The sequence below is a fragment of the Dysidea avara genome, chromosome 5, assembly GCF_963678975.1.
Source record: "Dysidea avara chromosome 5, odDysAvar1.4, whole genome shotgun sequence".
NCBI classification, from domain to species: domain Eukaryota; kingdom Metazoa; phylum Porifera; class Demospongiae; order Dictyoceratida; family Dysideidae; genus Dysidea; species Dysidea avara.
Window position 1 is genome coordinate 35,789,018 of NC_089276.1, and position 18,704 is coordinate 35,807,721.

The 18,704-nt window shown below is 35.6% G+C and overlaps 1 protein-coding gene across 1 annotated transcript; it reads right to left on the reverse strand.

The window, feature by feature from the left end:
* Nucleotides 1–5,524: 5,524 nt before the first annotated feature.
* LOC136255783 (uncharacterized) lies at nt 5,525–18,059 on the reverse strand. The gene is made up of 8 exons (XM_066048675.1): nt 17,951–18,059; nt 12,036–12,405; nt 10,602–10,631; nt 9,994–10,287; nt 9,377–9,438; nt 6,879–8,574; nt 6,115–6,408; nt 5,525–5,647 (listed from the first exon to the last, which is right to left on the reverse strand). The coding sequence occupies exons 2-8, from the start codon at nt 12,388–12,390 to the stop codon at nt 5,640–5,642; spliced, it is 2,739 nt and encodes a 912-aa protein (XP_065904747.1). The 5' UTR covers nt 12,391–12,405; nt 17,951–18,059; the 3' UTR covers nt 5,525–5,639.
* Nucleotides 18,060–18,704: the final 645 nt, after the last annotated feature.

Here is an 18,704-nt window from a genome sequence, read left to right on the forward strand (position 1 = left end):
TTAGCATTATGTGTTCAGTCAAAAATTAAGCCCTACTGACATGGTTATAACAGATCACATGCAACAGTGTAATAGACATGTGTTGACACAAGATCTAGAACATGAGTAACTCACTACATGTTTCCTTTGAATTTCTTGTCATTTGCAGAAAATGGCACACTATTGTTATGCAAAACAGTTGTTGTGGGCACCTCATTTGCTTTTAACATCCAGTGGTATCTCTTCTATTCTCTCTGTAAACATTTGAAGGACCATTTGGCTGGCCAAAGAGATTATTATTGATTGTAACTGACAATGAACTAGCAACAGGAACAGCTGAGCAGGTGCTCATTGCATGTTGTACTGTTGTCAACATTGATGGCACTTGTGTTATAGCACAATTATAACTTTGTTGAGCTTGTAACAAAGGAGTATGGGAAAATGTGTTAGTAACTGGCAATGATCCCACCAAATTTGCGTTTGGATAAGCAAGAATAGCAGGTGATGACAGATGGTTATTTCTCATTGATATTGTTGGTTGTAGTGTCACAACATGGTGATTAACTGGTGTTCTAAATTGTGCACTATTGACCCATTGTTGAGCATTGCCTGGTGGAGGGAAATGAGCAAAAGCACCTGGATAATAATAAGGTTTACTGTGATAACTAGTTGCTGAGGAGGTAGTAGTGACACTAGAGACTGGTGGATGATCAAGCAAGGACTCCAAATGTTGCCTCTCTCTTTGAAGTACATCAAGGAATACTCGATAGGTAGGGTCATCAGTAATGATGATATGCACATCTGTTAGCAATGCGAGACTGTGACACTGGTAACTACAAAGTGTTGACAACATCACATTTGCCATTAATTGCACCATATATCCCAAAAATAATTGGTGAGAACGAAACAGACTTGTGACCAAATCGTTCTGCCATGATCATTACATTGTTACAAGCAACCTGTGGCGGGGGACCGCACTTCTCTTTGTGCTGGTATTCTGTAGGACCAACTGCGTGGATGATCATATTGCATTTCAACATCCCTCCTGCACCAGTTACAACTGCATTGCCGGCTGTCAGCATTCCATGTTGACTGATCAATTTTGTGGATGCTTTTTGTACTTCACCATTACTAGCTCTATCAATATCAGCAGCCACACCTGCTCCATGTATTAGCTGAGCATTTGTAAGATTAACTATGGCATCAACATCCTCATCAACTATATTACCAAGCTTTATGGTGACTCTCCTGGAGATCTTTGGCAAGTCTATAAACACCAACTTTGTTGATATGGAGCTAGATCTGAGGCTTTTGGCTGGTTGTTCATTAGGATCATCCATGAACCATGAGCCATTGAAGGTCTTTTTGTACTCATCAACTGCTGTGTAGGCCTGGTGTACATTACCAACTGATATTGCATATTTCTCTAGCTGACTGCTGGTGGTTAAACATTTGTTCTTGATATTCTCATTCTCTGTATTAAGATTCATTTGATGCTTGAACCACAATACCACCACTGGAATCTTCAGGCACACCTTTTTTTGACTGAGCAAGTCTGGTGGATAACTCACCCATAACCCTATGCTGAGACTTCATCTTTTCTTTTCTTTTAAATGCCACAGATATTTGCTGAGCTCATACATTTTGACAAACAATTGTATGTCATATTATCAGCTGAAGTTAGTGAGGCACTGTACTTATATGATATTGAAGGTGATTTATGTAATCTTAAAGGTTTTCTTGGAGCACATTTATTTTGTTAAGACTTTACAGCACAAGTGCTGAAGGTCTGTAGGACACCTGGTCCTACAGCTTGTTTAAAATTGTTACATAAAGTGTGTTTGAAAAGGTCTAGAAAGGAGAAAAATCTATGGGCGGCCTCGAACCTGCAGCCATCTGATTAATGCTCTAACACTTTACATGAGTTGCCAGGTGGTCAGGATGCTTTCTCCTTGTTATTTTCATGTATATGTATCCATAGGAGCTCTAGAGAGTGACTTATTATCTCAAAGTACTCCGTGTGGAACCAAATGGGCATTAGTTTATTTATTTATCAAGGCTTTACAACACAAGTACTGAACATCTTTAGGACACCTGGTCCTATACAGCCTGTTTAAAGTTGTTATATAATTATTATATGCACAACACATACGTATACAGGAGACATGTTACAAAAGTATGAAACTGACAGAGTGATATCATAGCTACATATACAGGTTCATAGGCGGATCTGAGGGGGGCCAAGGGGGCCCTGGCCTTTCTCTTACCCCCCATGAACTTACAGGACTAGTCTATATTGGCACCAGAAACAGGAATCATGCATTCACATTGCATGTTCAGAAAAGTACAGAAAGCCAACAGGCAAATAGAAGACAACAATTATAAATGCATTTTACAGTTATAAACTGTACATTGTCAATAAAATGAGACAAATAAGCTTGAATTTTTGTGTTAAAGATCGAGACATTCTAATAGAGCAGTCACTACTCTAATAGGACAGTCGCAATTAACTGACAATTTATGTAAATTACAACAATGCTACCTTAATATTTTGCAGTACAATTTACCATCAAACAGGTTTTATCTAACTGATAAGCTTTGCAAAGCATGCATTTTGTTAGCTAATGGCTATCCGAAATGCTCCCAAATTCAAACCTAGGAGGTCTAATTTTAAAAAATTTCTCAGAAATCTAACTAGAGTCTTAAAAGTGTACACCCTTCATTCATCCAGCCAGCTATGCCAAACAAAGTTATACAAATGAATATAACTTGTGTACTAGAACTCCATTTTCCTCTTAGTAGAATAAACACTGTTTTATCCTATAACTTCTTGCCCCCCTTCAGCCCCCCCCCCCAGCAGTGTCTCCTAGATCCGCCTATGTACAAGTTGTAGTAAAACATTGAGATAAACATACCAAAGTTCAAATATATAAATGGTTAACTACATTATGTGCTAATACAGTCACAGCATCAGACAGAATGGTTAGTTGGTAGGGAGATCTTTTGCACTAACAATGCACTGAAACAAACTTATTTTGGCTTACGTTGACACACAGCTCATTCAATTTACAACATTCAATATTATTGTAGTGGCAAATAGCTTTTGAACTACTTTATTGTTGCCAACAATTAATTGTAAAACTTTCAGTTTCTATTTTATTGCTGTTGTTGTTGTTGAGCTATTATCTTCCCCATTTCTTAATTATACACCCAGTTCATTTTTTCAAATGTGGGTTTCCATCTATTTCCACACACTGACCCCTTCAATAGACTTATACACATTCCATTAGGCGAGACTTTTGTTTATACATTATAATATACCCAATGGATGATAGTGACTTATTTGTATGCAGTAGGTAGGTACATATACAGTATTCGACCTCATGAGAAAGCTCTATGCTTTGTCTAAATGCAAGCTGTCAAATCTTGACACTAAAACTCTCTGAAATGATTTGATTGTCCAACAGCACACAGTCTAGATTGTTGTGCATGCACACACAATGTCAGTTTGTTGTGCTAAACAAAACTCATTATGAAAAGAATTATATAGAAATAGTGCGGCTACATGAAACAGTTATAACTGCAGTGTTCATGAAGTCTTCTAGCTTGATGGACCTGTGGAAGACAGTAACCACTGATGTTATAATGCATGGACACCATGAAATACAATGGCAGATACAGCATTATCACAGGTTGACAAAAAATCAAACACATTATTAAAAATGCACAATAATTTAGTAGTACATACTATACGAGTCTACACTATAAAACTTAATAGATGAAGTTATATGCAATTGAAATGAAATGTAATATATAATAGAAATTGCGGGATCCATGGACAAGCATGTTATCCTAGATACAGTAACAGTATAATATGGTTTGTGTGCCAACAAGCTAGAGCTGTATTAGTGAAGCTATTCATTGACTCATGGTATACAATCACATCCTTCCCACTGTCATGGAGTTCAGGTAGATTAGATGATAAGGGTTTAACTATGTCTGCTTGTAAACCATTCTTGTTGAGAAGAAATGCACAACTTGACCCAATTATGCTTTTGAACTATGTTTAAAAATCATATTTTTAAAATCAGATTATGGGCAAGTATAGACAGTTTTATTAAAGTATATCAGCATTCTGACTGCTGTATAAGAGTAAGTGACTGCTCTATATTAGCATGCAGCGTGATAGTCACAAGACAGTGCTGGTTACATGTATTCTTCTTTCTGTGAAGGCTATCCCACTAGGGACCCGTGAGGAGGCTTAAAGCCTGTAAAGGGAATCAGAAATGTGGAACTAAAACATGAAGATGTAGCTGATGATTTAATGATATAACTTATTGATATATAAACTTCAAGCTCAATATTACTGGCCGGCACAATAGTGAAATACTTAGTACTGTATATACACAAGTCTGGTATAAAAGAAAAGTGGATTTTTCTTAAGCGAATCAACACTTCAGCCAACCAGATTATTAGTGGTGACAGAAAAGGTGTCAACAACAGACATGTGCATTACAAGTCATGAAAGGGCCGTATATACATAATGGACACATTTATGGCTTCCCCCAATGAAAAATAATGGTGATAATTTTCATTGGCCATAAATATACGCAGTTTATTTGATGATAATACGAAGTTTCATAATGATCTGCTTAAATACGTAGATGACTTATCCTGAACTGTTATGGTTGTATTTTATACACGTGTTGTGTGTATAGCTATGTATAGTATTGTTGTGTATATATGTTTGTAATGTTACGTGTATATACTCCAGTGTGGAAGAGTGGTTTTGCTGACTACTGTGAGTTTAAATAATCGGGAAACCAAGTTATGGATATTTGAAGTTTTATGGTGATACAGTGCAACAAGGCATTCACCTCCAAAAATTCAGATTTCATATGTTTCTGAATACAATTCGAGATGCACACCACATATCTTAATTTATTTTGTACATGGTTATGCTCATGTGTCTGCACTTATTTGTACATAGGTTGCCATGACAACAACCACAATTATCTCATGATTTGTATATTAATTTATGGTTTTTAGATTTTTCATATCTAGTTTTATGTATAATAGCTACTTTTGAGTTTTTGTAGTAGAAGAAAATTCATTAAGCCCAACAATTCATTGTCAGTAACCCATTTAAAATATAATTAAAGAATATGTAGTAGCATTACATATACATGTCATTATTGTATTCTAATAATTTCTCTCCCAGTCATGTGATGTAAAAGAATGTGACCTCATATTGTCTCTATATAATTGTCATTAAGAATTGTTGTGTGCTGCAAAGTTTACATTGGTGCTGAAACCCGGGACAAGATGGCTGACAGATGATAATGATAGATAAGATGAGATAAAGATATATATATATAAGATTCATCCCTCCATTATCTCAAATTTATACCATCATGACTATTTAGCCCCACACTATATTGTTGCTACATATACATTCCTTCAAACTGATAGATTGAAGATTTATAGTTTCAGCACTCCCATACACAGTGACTAGCTAGTAAATTTTAGAACTTACTATGTACACAAACATCAATTAAGAATACAGATACACAACAGAATATAGTTGACAGTTTAAAATGTACAGCATTATATCTACAGTTTATGTTAATAATGAAGGAGTTATCCTGAGTACTTCTCTTTCACAAAGCTGCAAAGATAACAGATGATTACAACAATTCTGTATAAGTGTACATACTGTATAAGGCTACACAAACTTTACTATCATACTGTAGCTTTTCATCCCATCCACCAATACTGGAGTAGCTATGTGGGCAGGTGGACTTTTTACAAGCTAGCTACACGTATGTGTCCAAATTTAAAGCTGACATGACAAATTTCTAACCCTGTAACTACTAGACTGCAAAGCTACATGTGAAATGGATGCATTCAGTCAACATTATATAGTACAAACATTTTTCTTGTAGTATGGAAGATTATGAAGTTTATGTGGCCTGTGTTATATATTAATTTTGGCCCTACTCCTATTATATACGTATTATTTGAAAAGCCTCTGTGTTGCAGCAAAAGATTATTCAACCCTATAGTGTCTATTACGAAGAGGTTTCATAAAATGTAAAATTTGCATACTTTTTCACCTAATGTAATTGAACATACCAAGACTGTTTGCTAGTTTTTCCATCACCATGTCATATTCTTCTTCACCCTTCTGCTCCAAAACTTTAACAAATCCTGTGTACTTGTCCATCACACCCACCAAGAGACTGCGGTATAACACATCATCAAGGAGATATGTTACCCTATCACTCTCCAGTGGTTTTGTCTCTATCAACATTTTATCATAACGTGTGATTACTCCCTCAGCAAACAGTGATTCCAAAATGGAAGTGATGGAGAGTTTTGTAAGTGCATCACAATGTTCTCTTAATTTCTGCATTGCAACTTTACAGCCTGTACAAAACATATGGTATACATTGCTGTTAAATTTGTCTCTATACCTTTAGTTCTTATACATATACTTGCTGAATTGTATTCAAACATAAAGGTGGTGCAATGTTTATTTGGCTACAAGCTAAGGGTATACATTTTGTGGTGACATATTGTAATCTCTATAAAATTTTCATGGAGAGCACAAGTGATATTTGAAGTAAGCTCAACCAGCAAACTGTGAACATCACAAACCTTAAAAATTCAAAACGTTTAGCAAGTGCACACAAGTTGGCTCTCATAGCTAAGATAATTGAAAATAATTGACAGCCTAAAATTTGAAGGCTATTGGGAAGTTACTCATCACAGTTCTTGTAATTTTAGTTCTTAGCATTATGTGTAAGTAAAAAATTAAGCTCCACTGACATGGTTATAACAGATCACATGCAACAGTGTAATAGACATGTGTTGACACAAGAAAATGAGTAACTCACTGTTTCCTTTGAATTTATTTTCATTTGTAGAAGGTGGCACACTGTCGTTCGGAAAAACAGTTGTTGTGGGGGACCTCATTTGCTGTTGACATCCAGTGGCATTTAATCCATTCTTTCTACAAACATTTGAAGGACCATTAGGCCTGCCAAAGGTATTATTATTGAATGTAGCTGACATTGAATTGGCAATAGGAGTAGCTGAGCTGGTGCTCATTGCATGTTGTACTGTTGTCAACATTGATGGCTCTTGTACTGCAGCACAACTGTAACTTTGTGGAGTGTGTAACAAAGGAGTACGTGAAAATGTGCTACTAGCTTGCAATGGTCCTGCAAAATTTACATTTGGATAAGCAGGAATTGCAGGTAATGAAAAATGGCTAATTCCCATTGACATTGTTGGTTGTTGTGTCACAACGTGATGATTAACTGGTGTTATAAATTGTGCACCATCAACCCATCGTTGAGCATTGCCTGGTGGAAGGAAAGGAGCAAAAGTACCTGGATAATAATAAGGTTGACTGTGATAACTAGATTTTATGGTTGCTGAGGAGGTAGTAATGACACTAGCATCTGGTGGATGATTAAGTAAGCTTAAGGACTCCAAATGTTGCCTCTCTCTTTGAAGTACATCAAGGAATACTCGATAGGTAGGATCATTAGTAATGACGATACGCACATCTGTTAGTAATGCGAGACTGTGACACCGGTAACTACAAAGTGTTGACAACATCACATTTGCCGTTAATTCACCATATATCCCAAAAGTAATTGGGGAGAACGAAACAGACTTGTGACCAAATCGTTCTGCCATGATCATTGCATTGTTACAAGCAACCTGTAGCAGGGGACCACACTTCTCTTTGTGCTGATATTCTGTAGGACCAACTGCGTGGATGATCATATTGCATTTCAACATCCCTCCTGCGCCAGTTACAACTGCATTGCCGGCTGTCAGCATTCCATGTTGACTGATCAATTTTGTGGAAGCTTTTTGTACTTCACCATTACTAGCTCTATCAATATCAGCAGCCACACCTGCTCCATGTATTAGCTGAGCATTTGCAGGATTAACTATGGCATCAACATCCTCATCAATTACATTACCAAGCTTTATGGTGACTCTCCTGGAGATCTTTGGCAAGTCAATAAACACCAACTTTGTTGATATGGAGCTAGATCTGAGGCTTTTGGCTGGTTGTTCATTAGAATCATCCATAAACTGTGTGTCATTGAAGGTCTTTTTGTGCTCATCAACTGCTGTGTAAGCCTGATGTACATTACCAACTGATATTGCATGCTTCTCTAGCTCACTGTTGGTGGTTAAACATTTGTTCTTGATATTCTCATTCTCTGTATTAAGATTTGATTCCTGAACCACAATACCACCATTGGAATCTTCACGTACACCTTCCATTGACTGAGCATGTAACTCGCCACCACTATGGCACTGTTGCTCATTGCTACTACTGAGAGGATTGGAAAGAGTCCTGTCCATTGAATGTTGAGACTTCATCTTTTCTTTTAAGCGTTGACGGAGTTTTTCAACACTTGACCAGCTTCCTTGGATAGCATAAGTCGAGTTGGTACATGTCACTAAAAGGTTTTGCTCTTCAATTAATTTGACCGTGTCTTCTGATGAGATAAAAGCTTGAACACGTGAAGACTCCTCTATTTTCATGGTAACCTTTTCTGTTAGCTACATGAATACAATGAAGATAAATGTTGAGCATGCAATACATACATACCGTATAGAGGGAAACTTTGTAGGGGGTAAACTTTTGGCAAATAGCAAGCTAATTGCATTTGGCAAAAAATCTTTGGCAAAATCAGGCTCAATTTTCAACTATAAAGATGCTAATCTGAAGTGCTACAAGTAATTGGCGGGTTAAACTTTGGCAAATTTACAGAATAATAATATGGCAGATGGCCAAATTCGCTATTTTCCCCCTTCAAAGTTTCCCACTATACAGTATACTGGATTATGGACCACACAAATGATACATGCAAATGTCACAAGATTATACTCTTCAGTGTTCCCATTATGCTTGCATTATGCTCCTAGGTTAGTAACATTTCTTACAATTATCTTGAACCATGAATGCTTAGCTTTGTATGCTGTAGTTACTGTTTAGATGTTGTAATGTTCTGTGTACACCCCAATACAGAAGAATGGCCTTGGAATTTAAATAAATCAATCAACTAATCAGAGCATTCCACTACAAAGTGACTGTTGTATTAGAGAGTATTGATCTAAGGAGCTATGTACAATTCATTGAGTACTCTATTATCATGAAATTAAGCTCCACAGTTTGAAATATCCACCTAATATATGCTAGTATTATCCTGACATAGCACACCAGCCTATTATGCTTTTTATTATGCTGGTATATTTGATGCAGGCACAATTGCCAGGCAGAAAAGATTTCTAGCAAGCAGACTAAGTACACTACACTTCAACCCAGCTGTTTCTACACTGTAGATACATGTAGTAAACTCACCAGAGGAGATTGAGGAGAAGGTGCTGGATGCATATTGGCAGAATGCTCTGACTGCGGCATTTCTGTTAAGAACACATAATATTATAAGCACACATTGCCACGCAATCCAAACACTTCCCAGAGTTGTTCACAACCTCATCAAATATATATATATATAGCTCAGTTTTGTTTACATATATGGTAAATTTGTTTGGCAGACATCTGTAAGGACCTCAGAAATCGTTCGTATGGTTAAGTGTATATATAACCACTTTTAGGGGTGCATGCCTTCAAAGAGTTTTGTTTATACAAACATGTATGACCTTACTGTACTTGTACCGCATGCAAAAAATTTGACCAATTGGTTTATTCATCAAATTAAAATTCATCAGGTGCCCATGAGCGCCTTTAAAAGTACATGTTTTATCTACAATTTTTTTAAAATACTAAATTTGTCAAATCTGAAGAAGTGTGAATTTATCTAATTGTTATTACGTCATCAAAATTTCCTTGCATATGGTGCTATTCAGAAATTGCTATCACAACTCTGGCAAATTTGGACACTACAAATTAGCAAGGGGTGAACCCTATACAAACAAACATATGATACTGTCTACCACTACTGCATAGCAGCTTACCAAGCCTCTTTGCTATTTCTTGATACAGGGAATCATCATGTTTGGCCATAGTTACAAGAAAGCCTTTGTACTTATCCATTTTATTCTCCTGTAAACTGGGTAATATGACTTGATTAAGAAAATAGCTCATCCCTTCTAGTTCATTTTTCTCCTTTATCTCAATCTTCCTCTTTTCATCCATATTGATAACATTATTGGCAAACAGTGATGGTACCAGTGGCAGGATATGAAGGGTAACCAGATTGCTTCGTTGGTTTATGAGAATTGTTTTTGCAACAGCACAGTCAGAATGATCTAAAAAGACACACAATAAACTTGTACATCTAACAGTTATTAGTTTCAAAGACGTGGAAGTATAATGTAAGTATCATTAAGTGATATTCCAAGAGTATAGCCATTAAATGTAGCATGACTGTGTGTTTGGTTAGTTTAAAATTTGAGATATGGTATTGGCATATAAATACAAGCTATAGGTGATGATAGTGTGAGGTGTAAATGCTTTGCCAACAATAGTTCATTTATCAGTTTCTTTGCTCAAGAACTTATGGTTTATAATGCTAGTCATGTGACTTATGCATGCTAGTATCATGCAGAACTAATATTATCACCTTGAACTTCATCCTCTCCATCAACAGCATCTACATGTACAAGGTAATTATAAATTCCAACAAATGTGCACACAAATTCTAAGAGTGTGGATAACATGTTGTATGGTAGCTGCTTTAATCACACACATGCTAGCATAAAATAGGAGATTGGTAAAAGTATAATAGGTGAAATTTTGTTGATGAATTCAAAAGTATAACTTGGTAACAAATAGAATCAAAGCACAAAATAATCTAATAGAGCAGTCATGTAATGATGCTGCAAAATTAGCTTTTGCTACTGTAGAGGAAACACAACTTAAGATTGAAATACACTGGTCTAATAGCACAGTCACCATGGTTGCTAAAGAACAGCCATACATACTTAAAAATATTACTATTAAAGAGTCAAGATCAGTTCTCTTAAGTGCATAATTATAAGGTAATGGAGTATGCAAAAAACTAGTGCAGTGCTCAAAATTGTAGTTTGCAATTTCAGAGGCACAAAGGCGCATGTCTATAATGTACACTACTCTCTTACTTATGTGATCTCTATTTTGTGGCTATATAAGCTTTAAGTATATAAATACATGAAAATAACAAGGAGAAAACATCCTGACCGCCTGGTAGACTCCTGTAAGCGTTTGAGCGTAAATCGGATGGCTGCAGGTTCGAGGCTACCTAGGTCCAGTCATGGATTTTTTCTCCTTTCTGCAACTTTTCAAACACACCTTACGTAGCTAATGTCTTAGTGTCTAATGTCTTTGAGCAGGCTGTAGGACCAGGTGTCCTACAGACCTTAGCTTTAATAAAAAAAAAAAAAAAGTTTGATATTTGCTTAGACTGTACATCACTATATAAACCCACATTGGTCTTAGTGGCATAGACAGTAGTCATAGTCAGTAAAGCTATTATATACGTAATTCATTTGTTTATCATTGTAAAATAATTTTCATATGCAAAAGTTGTACGAAAATTTCTCACACGGAAATTTTTATATAAGATCGAACTACTCTAATAGAGCAGTCAATCACATAAATTGTACGAAAATATTTTTACACGAAAATGTTTTGTACAAAAATAAAACGAATTACAGTAGTACATGCATTATATGTGCTAATTGAAGGAGTGAAGGTGAGATTGATGGTAGAGAAGACTGACTAGATAAGTGTGAAAATTGCTTCCGCTAAGCTTGGGGCTTTTATAAATGTGTGAAATTGTTGAGAACTACCACCAACTGGAAATATATAATTATATACCACATAAACATGTGTTATAGCTAGCTACAAAATACTTCATATTTCTTCCATTTTGGAAGGTAATGTAGCATGGATGATAATATGGTAGGAATGGACTTTTACCAGTAGTCTTAGAATTATAACTTCAAAGTGAAATGTATAGATTAAACTTACTGTCTATATCTGCTTGCTATTTTATACAATTAGAGACTATACTGACCTGTGGACCCTCCTCCATATGATCTTTCTCCACTTCCATCACTACCTCCATTTCCTTCCATTAGCCTTTGCCTGATTCTACTGGCCAGTTTCTGCAATCTTGCACATCTAAATTCCTCCATAACTAATAGGAGCTTCTCAAATGATTTGGTATAACCAATGGACAAAGCTTTCACTATGCTGTTTAAGAACAACTGAGCTCCTTGTATTTCTGTTGGCATGGAATTCACTGTGGCTTTCAATTCACTGTGCATTAGGCCTTTCTGGGTCAATTTTGCACGAAAAATAGCATCCTTCATTGGTAAAGATGCTACCAACTGCTCGTAAAAGTCAGTAAACACATCCATAGTCATCATCTTGTTCTAGTGATACTGTGTAAGCACAAACAAGTACTATAATTTACTGTGTTTAATTGTAAATAAATTTCAAATTTTTCACTTAAATCTTTTTACACAGCTATCTATAATATGTATATTATATATACTAGCATATAATGAAGTAGAGTTTGGTGGAAAGTCTCTATATTGGCATGTTATACAGTAACAATAACGTCAAAGTAAGGGTTTTCCCACAGAGATGAGCTATCATTATCCATCTCTTGCTTCACTACTTTTAATCAGCTTGGATCTTCACTTCATTTTTAAATATACTTGTTAGTTTGGTTTTTCTGTTATAACATACAGCACATGTATGGCTGTTCTATTTAGGGTGACTGCTGTGTTAGAGTATCTTGAGTCAGCCTTTCACCTACAGGGAGCTTGACAGTGTCACTAGCAGTGTTGGGCAAGTTACTTTGTAAAAGTAGCTAGTTGCATATTACATATTACTTGCAACTGAACTATTTAGTTACAGTTACATATTACCCATAAAATAAAGTAACTGTAATAATATTACATATTATATTATTACTTTTTGTGTCCACAGCCTTAAGCTGTCACGTATGAAACTACCACCTTATCATGCGACATGATTGCGTTGTTGGATAATATGCAAATCTTGGTTATAAGTAAGAAGCTGGTGAATAAGCTTCATTCAGTAGGCCTTGTTACTTCGTTGTGGCTAGGCGTTACTAACGAGACTAGTAACTTCGTTACTTGTATATAGTAATAATATTACGTAATATTAGACTCGTTACAGTAACTATATTACTTATGTAACGCGTTACATTTGTAAGTTAAGTAACTTGCATTATATTACCTGTTTTTATAGCGTATTTCGTTATATTACTTTGTTACCACAAAAGTAATAATATTATGTAATGCGTTATTCCCAACACTGGTCACTAGCTATTTCATATTCACTGTGCTAGAATTGTGAAGGTTGTATACAATCACTGGACCGGTGGCCTGGACTACTGGACTCAGGTATTTTTTTCTTTTTTTACCAAATACAACCAGTATGCTAGTCTCATGTAGTTAGACCACTTCCTTGCACATAAAAAACCACACACACACATAAAAGAAAGATGTAATCATGCCAGACTTGTCAACATTGCCCAGCTGCAGGTGTGTATCAGCTATGGAATAGCAATACAGTTAACTGCTTAAATTTAGCTGACTTGATGACTAAAATTTGTATTTAGGACGCGGGTTACTCAATTGAGAACCATACAGCACTGGGCTTACTTTACAGAGTAAAAAAGCTTGAGTAGAATCAAAACCAAGGAGATGAGTATCAATAACCAAAATTGCTGTGATATAGCTGGCTTCTACGTTGCAAGTACTTTGATGCATATAGTAGTTACTGTATATGTGCTGCTTCATAAGGTTCAATATCAAACACAAAATTGTTGACACTGGTTACCTATGCATTTTACATATTTGTGACTGGATTTGCAAAAAGGGGTCTTCCACACACATCGAATTCTATGAACTTAGAAGACCATAACTCAGTATTCACATAACATATTTACCTGAAAGTTTCTCCATCCACTAAGCTATGTTGGTGTTCAAATTAGCCAGTTCAAAGCTAAAGTTATGAGTTGTCAAAGTTGGTAAATTGGATGTGTGGAAGATGTACCCCTTTTTTGCAAATCCGGTCAAGGTCAAATCCTTTACTGTTTGTAATAAGCACATCCTTTACTGTTTGTAATAAACACATCCTTTACTGTTTGTAATAAACACATCCTTTATTGTTTGTAATAAACACTCTTTTGTAAGTCAAAGATGTGATAATCAAATGGTTACTGCATTGTATGGTAGCTATTGCCCACAAGGTTCCATATTGGACCATATATAACATATAATTCCCTTTAAAGTTTTTGGAGCATGGGATGTAAAGGTAGTGTATCTATATAGGTATGCTTTGTAAACCCTGAATTATGCTACATAACTATAACAACTACAACATAATTATGTAGTACATAATTATGTTGTAGTTGCTATAGTTATGTAGCAGTCCCTTTATGCTATGTCTCATGGAATTAAGTTATGGTCTTCCAAGTTCATGGAATTGGATGTGTGAGGAAGACCCCCTTTCACAAATAACTTATACATTAAAACAGCTATACAACATTAGCTAAGTATTGAGACAAAAAAAAACAACCTAACAATTGGTGAAGATATGACATTGCAGAGAGTAGTCAGTTATTGGCCAGACATGTAGTGCTGCAATGAAAATCTCTTGTGCAGACAATAACGTACTATGTAAATTGTGCTGTTGTTTTGATTGACATTAAAGTGTAGCTTGTTATTTTCAACATCATTGTAGTAATGTGTTGTTCTAGCTTGTTATTTTCAACATCATTGTAGTAATGTGTTCTTCTAGCTTGTTATTTTCAACATCATTGTAGTAATGTGTTGTTGTATTTGTATCTATGGTATAGTATAGTTGCAACAGTTTCACATAATATGTACTGTAATCATGTATATGTCATTTCTGAATTAGTTATTATTGTCTTAATTGTTGAAATACATTGGAAACTGTGTAGCTATTCTTACTAGACAAGTTATTGTAACTATCACTTTCCAAAATCTGGGTCTGTCCTCTGTAGATACTTGTCCCTGCCTAGCTATTATCCTATGTCCTGACAAACAAGGTAACAATTACAAAGCTACTATTTTACAAGATATATACTTTTGGAAAGAGGGTCAAAATTAAGGCTCAAACGAATAGTAGTTTTCTGTATTCGAATATTTACTCAACTATTGTCCGAATACTCGAATATTCGGTGTAAGGTTTCATTGCTATGAATGCAATCCAGTAATTAAGGTGGCCACTACCAAGAAACCTATAAAGAACCACAAACAAGTTAGTGGCTTCGTATGAATAACTTACTGAGAAGAAAAGGGTAGCATAGTGCCCTTTCTGAAAGGATTACCGCAGCGATATTGTGATGGAAAGTGTTTATAACAAAGTAGAAGTATCTGGAGTAAACCATGAATCCATATGAAGTCTTGTGCTTACGGCGATCTGCCACAGCATTAGTACATCTTCACCAATTAGTGGCTGCCTAATGCTTATTTCTACTGTTCGCTTCTTCACCACCATTCTTTCCATTCAATAGCATCATCTCCGCTTCCTTAATTGCTTACAGCTAATCATGTGCCATTGTATAACGATCACGTGCGAATATTCGGGGGTTAATTTTATTATTCGAATACTATGCCAACGAATATTAATACGAATAATCGGCTATCCGTTTGAGCCTTAGTCAAAATGTGAGCATTTCCAAATCAAAACTGATAATTTTTTACTGAGCTACTTTATACAGTTCCTCTATACATTAATGTGTATATAAATATGATAGCCAAGCAGAAAGTTAGGTCACATGTAGTATACAGGAATTGCCAAAATTCCCACATAGTTTGTTTTTCACTCATTTATGTATAGTTGTATTGCTGAGGGCTCATATGAAAGGCAAGCAATTACATAATATACAGTGTTGGGAGTAACGTGTTACATAATATTATTACTTTTGTGGTAACTAAGTAATATAATGAAATACGCTATAAAAACAGGTAATATAACTCAAGTTACTTAAATGTAACCCCTTACCTAAGTAATATAGTTACTGTAACGAATCTAATATTATGTAATATTATTACTACAAGTAACGGAAGTTACTAATCTTGTTAGTAATTCACTGAGTAATGCCTAGCCACAACAAAGTAATGAAGCCTACTGAATGAAGCTTATTCACCAGCTTCTTACTTATAACCAAGATTTGCACATTGTCCAACAACGAAATCATGTCACGTGATAAGGTGGTAGTTTCAAACATGACAGCTTAAGGCTGTGGACACAAAGTAATATAATATGTAATATTATTATAGTTAGAGTAAAGTATCAATTATCGGACAATACGATGTTTGGACAGCTGCCACTCACTTCCTGGAAATCCTGCAGCTTAGGTTATTGTACCAAAAGGCAGGCTACACCAAGCAATAATTATCCTCCAATAATCAGCTTTGCGTGATTAAAAGCTTAAGAGTTACAGCCAATAGTATGCTTAGTCCGATAAAATCTATGTTCGGACAAAACTATCAGTTGTTGGACTTTGATTTTTACTACCAGTAAACAATGTCCAATTTATTTCAAATTTGTATGCAATATACCTGTATTCATTAGCTATTATTGGCCAAAAAATAGTTTCGTTATCTTTAGCATAGAGGGAGTACTAGCCTCACAATTTTTAGTGGTATTGTCGGATGCCCTCCACTTTAATTTAGCCATGCCCACCAACAGAGTTCATGCTTTTTACAACAAATGCACCAGTGCTAAACCACAGAAGAAGGTAAGTAGATATCTTTCAAGAGTAGAGGTGTGCTTTGAAGTTGATATTCAGGATATTTCTATTGGAACGCAGTATTTTTGGCTCCTAAATGAAGGAAATGCATGCAAGGTGGAAAAATGAAATTACGAGAAACAACTTTCTGACCAACCACATTTGTTAGTCTTGGTGCTTCAATCGCAAATACCACTCCATTTTCTACCTTCTATGGATACACAAAGCAGCATTTTCGTCTTTTTTGTTTCACCCATATAAAGTAGAGAAAGAAAAGCCTTTCAATTTCCGTGACAGCATTTGTGATAGGACACCAAGACTAGCATATGTAGGTAGTCAGGAGGTGGTTTTGCATAACTTCATTTTTCCACCTTGCATACATCTCCTTCATTTAGGAGCCACAAATACTGCGTTCCAATGGAAATATCCTGAATATCAACTTTAAAGCACACCTCTAATCTTGAGATACCTTCTTCTGTGGTTTAGCACTGGTGCATTTATTGCAAAAGCATATAAACTCTGTTGGCGGGCATGGCTAAATTAAAGCGGAGGGCGTCCGACAATACTGCTAAAAATTGGGAGGCTCATACTCCCTCTATGCTAAAGGTAATGAAACCATTTTTTGGCCACTAATAGCTAATGAGTACAGGTACATTGCATAAAAATTTGAGATACGTTGGACATTGTTTACTGGTAGTAAAAATCAAAGTCCGACAACTAATAGTTTTGTCCGAACATAGATTTTATCGGACTAAGCATACTATTGGCTGTAACTCTTAAGCTTTTAATCATACAAAGCTGATTGTTGGAGGATAATTATTGCTTATTGTAGCCTACTTTTTGGTACAATAACCTAAGCTGCAGGATTTCCAGGAAGTGAGTGGCAGCTGTCTGAACATCGTATTGTCCGATAATTGATACTTTACTCTACTTTATTTTATGGGTAATATATAACTGTAATTAACTAGTTCTGTAGCAAGTAATATGTAACTAGTTATATACTTTTAAAAAGTAACTATCCCAATACTGATAATATATAACACATAACTTAATGTGTCAATTATCCTCTGCTTCTACAAGTTACTGTAACAGTATAGCTACCTTACAACAAAGCTATTGTTTAAACAAGTACTTATCACTATCAGATGCAGTAGCTAACTACAATACTATTTATCTATATAGTTACTTACCTTCTATTGCTCTATCTAACAGTATATACGAGTGTATAAGCCTTCATAAGATGACAGATTCACAACTATAAATCTTCTAAGTGTCTGTTCATGATATGATTTGTGGTGCCTATATAGTACACAGGTAGACAAGTTAGTACATCACAAAGGAAATGCCAACATAGCTACATCACCAACTTGGTTTCCTTTTCACCCACCTGATGAGATTAGTTCATGCTAAGGGCAAGAAACCTGGAGCTGAGATCAGCGTTCAGGTCACTGGATGACCCACTGACCATCCAGGCTGAGCTCTAATTCAGGCGCGGGTTCACTGGTTTCCAGAAACCAGTCAGCTTTTTGAAACGCTCAACAAGAAATTTAAGCCTAAAATAACGTATTTATAAGGCCCCTATTCGGTGATTATTAGTTTCTCATCCAGCCTTTCTAATTATTAGGCCAATGAAACTTGATTACCAGTTTCTCACTCAGATTTTTGAAAATTTGATACGGGCGGGCGGTTATTATTCATTATTCATTATTTTCCAAAAGCACAAGTGCACAACACACATCCCAAACATGAAGATTTCTGCCAAAAAACAGTGAGATCTACATTGATTACTCTTGCATTAAATAGCTAAAGTATGTTACTAATCTATAACAAGTGATTTTTCCATTAGAGTATAGCTGACTGCTCTATTAGAGTAAAAGTGATTGCTCTATTAGAGTATTTCAATCTGAAATACCAATAATGAAATTCCATGCGGGTGTATCAAAG

What these genes read in the sequence shown, in the direction of transcription:
- LOC136255783 (XM_066048675.1), bottom strand. Translation starts at nt 12,390, where the DNA reads ATGATGACTATGGATGTGTTTACTGACTTTTACGAGCAGTTGGTAGCA. An exon ending in TGGAGAGGATGAAGTTCAAG is followed by an intron (nt 10,288 to 10,601) that starts GTGATAATATTA and finishes GTGTCTTTTTAG; the next exon opens with ATCATTCTGACTGTGCTGTT. An exon ending in AGAAATAGCAAAGAGGCTTG is followed by an intron (nt 9,439 to 9,993) that starts GTAAGCTGCTAT and finishes TGTTCTTAACAG; the next exon opens with AAATGCCGCAGTCAGAGCAT.